At 45.5% G+C, this 4,175-nt stretch overlaps 1 protein-coding gene across 1 annotated transcript in view; it reads right to left on the bottom strand.

The window, feature by feature from the left end:
* Positions 1-3,185: 3,185 nt before the first annotated feature.
* The window catches only part of IGBP1 (immunoglobulin binding protein 1), a 23,950-nt gene continuing 22,960 nt past the window's right edge, over positions 3,186-4,175 (bottom strand). Inside the window, exon 6 of the mRNA XM_077774982.1 lies at positions 3,186-3,664. Within this exon, the coding sequence (XP_077631108.1) occupies positions 3,516-3,664 (149 nt within the window). The 3' untranslated portion in view covers positions 3,186-3,515. The remainder of the gene's footprint in view (positions 3,665-4,175) is intronic.

Below are 4,175 nucleotides of genomic sequence, written 5' to 3'. Positions count from 1 at the left end.
GCTTCACCTTTTCCTTGGTGAGTCAGCTAAGAAGGAATTTCTAGAGCTCCAACGATGTATAAGTGGTGGTTTGGGTTTGGATTTTTAAAGCTGCTCCCTCTTTTTAAGCAGCTTTAAGACACAAAAAAGCACGAGCAACGGAAGCATATGGAAAATGACAGAAGCAGTTTCCTAGTGTGAACTTGGGGAAATCAGCGTCCTGGGGCCAGTGCTACCTATTCTGCAGGGCCATTTGTATTAATAGTATGTGAAAGTGCTGGGTTCAGTGGCCAATATTTGTCGGTTTCCTTTCCCTTCTTAGTGAACAGACTGTAATCATGGAGCTCAGCCGAACAGAAAGCATTTACTCTTCAGCTGCTCCAGTCTATTACAATGGCTGCCACTATTGAACAACCCCATGATTCAGCTCATCTCTAGACATCGAGGAAACAGGAACAGTTCAGAGAAGTTTTATTGCCCAAGATCACAGCTTGCGATTTGTAAAGCCAGGATTCAAACTCACCTTGTCTAATTTACCTCTTAGGTATCAGAATGTGTGAAGGGGTTAATCAAGCTGGATGTTCTGGAAGGCCCGTCTTTAGACAGACTCTTGAGAATGAACTCTGGATGGAGTTTGAAGGGCAGGGAATGGGCCATTACTGCAGGAAACCTGGTAAGTAATTGAAAGAGAGCTAAAAGCAAACGTTTGCAGGGCGCCTGGGTGGCTCAGTCGGTTAAGCCTATGCCTCGATTGATGCTAGCCCAGGTCTTGATCTCATGGTTTGTGAGTTCGAGCATCGCATCAGGCTCTGTGCTGGCAGTTCCAGCCTGCCTGGTATTCTCTCTCTCTGTCCCTCCCCTGCTCTCTCAAAATAAACTTTAAAAAATAAACTTAAAACACAGCATAGATACATATCGTTGGTAGTCTTCTGTCTGCTCCCACTAAACACAAACCTGTTTCTCGTCTGACAGCCCTTCGCTTACCACTCCAGAAGTAAGAGGGCAGTCTCCTGTTCAAACCCCTCTCCTAAGCTAGAATAGGAAGGCCAAGTCACCTCCCTCTTGAAAGAAAACCTAAGTGTAGCTAAGCCACATAGAACAAAAGTATGTTTTCTACACAGGTCCTATCTTGACACATGGCTGCTTCTTGGGGGCTATCAACCCAAGAGCTGCGGACTTCCACGACAGAAAGTAGGTACCCTTCCGTGTCATTGCCATCATCCCCCCTCCACACCCAGTTATTGACATGACTGCAGGCACCTCACCAACCAGCACGACGACTGCCACGGCACATTTACCGCGGCAGACTGTGTCAGCACAGCATCACGTAGCATAGACAAGGGCCCAAAAGGTCTTTTTTCCCCCCAAGTCTTCATTTCAATTCCAGTTAGTTAACACACAGTGTAATCTCAGTTTCAGGAGCAGAATTTAGTGCTTCATCAATTACATACAACGCCCAGTGTTCATCACAAGTGCCCTCCTTAAGAGCCATCACCATCTAGCCCATCTTCCACCCACCCCCCTCCATCAACCCTCAGTTTGTTCCCTAAAGAGTCTGTTTTATGGTTTGCCTCTTTTCCCCATGTTCACGTTTCATTTCTTAAATTCCACGTATGAGTGAAATCATATGGCACTGGTCTTTCTTTAACTTATTTCACTTAGCATAATAGTCTCTAACTCCATCCGTGTCACTGCAAATGGCAAGATTTCTTTTTTCCTTTTTGTTTTTTGTGGCTTAGTGTTCCATTGTATATATATACCACATCTTCTTTATCCATTCATCAATCGACGGACATTTGGGCTCTCTTTCTATAATTTTGCTATTGTTGGTAATGCTGCTATAAACTCTGGGGTACATGTATCCCTTTTTAAAAATTTTTATTTTTAAATTTACATCCACATTAGTTAGCATATAGTGCAATACTGACCTCAGGAGTAGATTCCAGCGTCTCATCCCCTATGATGTATAGCACCCAGTGCTCATGACAACAAGTGCCTTCTTTAATGCCCCTTACCCACTAAATGGTCTTCTTGGTGAGGTTTTGGAGTGGTAGGGGTTCAGACATGACGGCCAAGAAAGAATTCTCCAGAAGTCTTTGGTGCAAAAATGTGATTTTATTAAAGCACGGGGACAGGACCCATGGGCAGAAAGAGCTGCACTGGGGTTGTGAAGAGTGACTGGTTACATACTATGGAGTTGGGGCGGTAAAGGCAAAAAGGAGGCCTTCAGAAGGACTTTGATCTGCTAAAGAGGATTCCTAAGAGGGCTTGCTCTTGTCATGTCAAGGTTGTTCTTCCTCTAGTAAGGCATTAACATTAGGACAGTAGGGGGTTCCGGGAGAAATGGTCTACTCTGTATTTGCCTCAAGTATTTGTCAATGGGCAGCAGGTGATAAAGAAATTTAATTTCCCCTCCATTTCCTGGCCTTGTTTCCCCATATCACTATGGAGAGGAAGGCAGTATTAGGGGCTCCAGGAAACAGTGTATGGGTTTCTGGAGATTAAGCTATTGACAAGATTGCCTTTTTCTTGTCTTGTAAACCGATGGAGACTCCTGTCCTGCATGACTGTGATCTCTATCAGTTAATCATTTGTTTCCGTTCCTCGCCTTTGTCCTTGGGCTGCCTAGAGTGCCTGAGGAATATCACACATATCTCCTGGGGGGGGGGGCGGTATGCTAGCTTGTACCTTGCCCTCAGTTTGCCTTCTGCTCCCTCATCATTAGGTCAGCCCACCTAAGAACTGGGCTACAGCCTGAGCTGCTCTTCTCACTAAGGGTTCTGGCAAATAGTTCCAGGAGAGCAAAGGCTTCAACCCCAGCTGCGTACACAAGGATGACTCTCACAGCCCCTTATCTGCTTCCCCCACTTTTACCGGTCAAGGCAAGGAAGACTAGGTAGAGAGGACTGTTATGGGTCATTCATTTACAGCTCTAATTCCTGAACACAGTGCTGTGTCTCAGGCAGGGAAAGTTCCAGCTTTCACATCTGCCCCTTGTCAAGCTGTGTTGGGCTATTTCACAGTGCTAGGGTAGGAAGGAGAAAGCAAGTGCTAGCTCATCTGGGTGGTTTTGATGCTGGGAAAGTCAATGCCCACGTCAAAGATGACCAGATTCCCCTCCCCCCAGAAGTCCAGGGACCCACAGCTGACCCTCTCCCCCTCAAAACAACAGCCACAACTGATACCCAAATTTCTCCACAGGCTCATTTAATAGAAGGGACTTTTATTATTTTTTAAAAGATAATTCATACAGCCATTGATTATACAGAGTGATTTCTCACTACTTTTGTCTTTCCACCTAAGAAATTGGAATACACCATGATGAGGATGATAATGCCAAAACAAGATTGCTGGCTCATCACCTAGGGTACAAATACACACCTAATTGTTTGACACTTTATTGAACGCAAAGCAAGATTAAACATCTTTGCCTTCGTTGTACACAGCCGAAGCAGGAGCCCAGGGAGGGGAAGACGGCATGGTTTTCCTTGGTGGGGAAGGTGTGACCCCCGTAGTCCTGTCTCGCTGTGGGAAGACTAACCCATGTTCTGTCGGTTGCCATAGCCTCTGGGATGGGTGTCCTTCCAGTCATCCCACTCCCGAGCTCTGTGGAGCGCTTGCTCATCATCCTCTTCCTCCTTTTGCTCCTGATCTTCATGTTCCTGAGCAGCTCTTTTGAGCTCTGCTAGAGTGGAAAAATGGGAAAGCAGGGGTGAGGAGCTAAGGGAATGTCAGGGGCCTTAGCTCCACCCTGAACACAGCTGCACAAAATGAGAACAAGGAATACTGCCTACCTGCCTACGCCGGGGCCAGCAGAGTCAGGGTATTTCTATTACTTAGTCAGTGACGTGTTAAATAATAGGTAAGAAAGGATGCACTGAGTAGTTTACAGAAGAAGGCAAAAACATAAAAGTTGAATTCTCCAAATCAGTTCTATTTTGGGAAAGANTTTATTACAGTTCTACAGGGGTGTGTGTGTGTGTGTGTGTGTGTGTGTGTGTGTGTGTGTGAAGGTGTATGTGTGTGTATGAAGTTGTAAATCACAGGGCAGCTGAACCTACCGGAAAAGAATATCTGTGCTATTTGACGCTTGTTTGGACCAGGGTCTGAAATCCGAAAGGCACACCCAAAAGAAATTAAACCAACTGCTACATCCATCTTTTGCATTCATTCCATTTTCTTTGAGAGGTAAGGGA

This window comes from Crocuta crocuta, unplaced genomic scaffold (genome assembly GCF_008692635.1).
Source record: "Crocuta crocuta isolate KB4526 unplaced genomic scaffold, BGI_CrCroc_1.0 scaffold394, whole genome shotgun sequence".
Lineage (NCBI taxonomy): Eukaryota > Metazoa > Chordata > Mammalia > Carnivora > Hyaenidae > Crocuta > Crocuta crocuta.
This window is presented reverse-complemented; position numbering and strand designations above follow the sequence as displayed.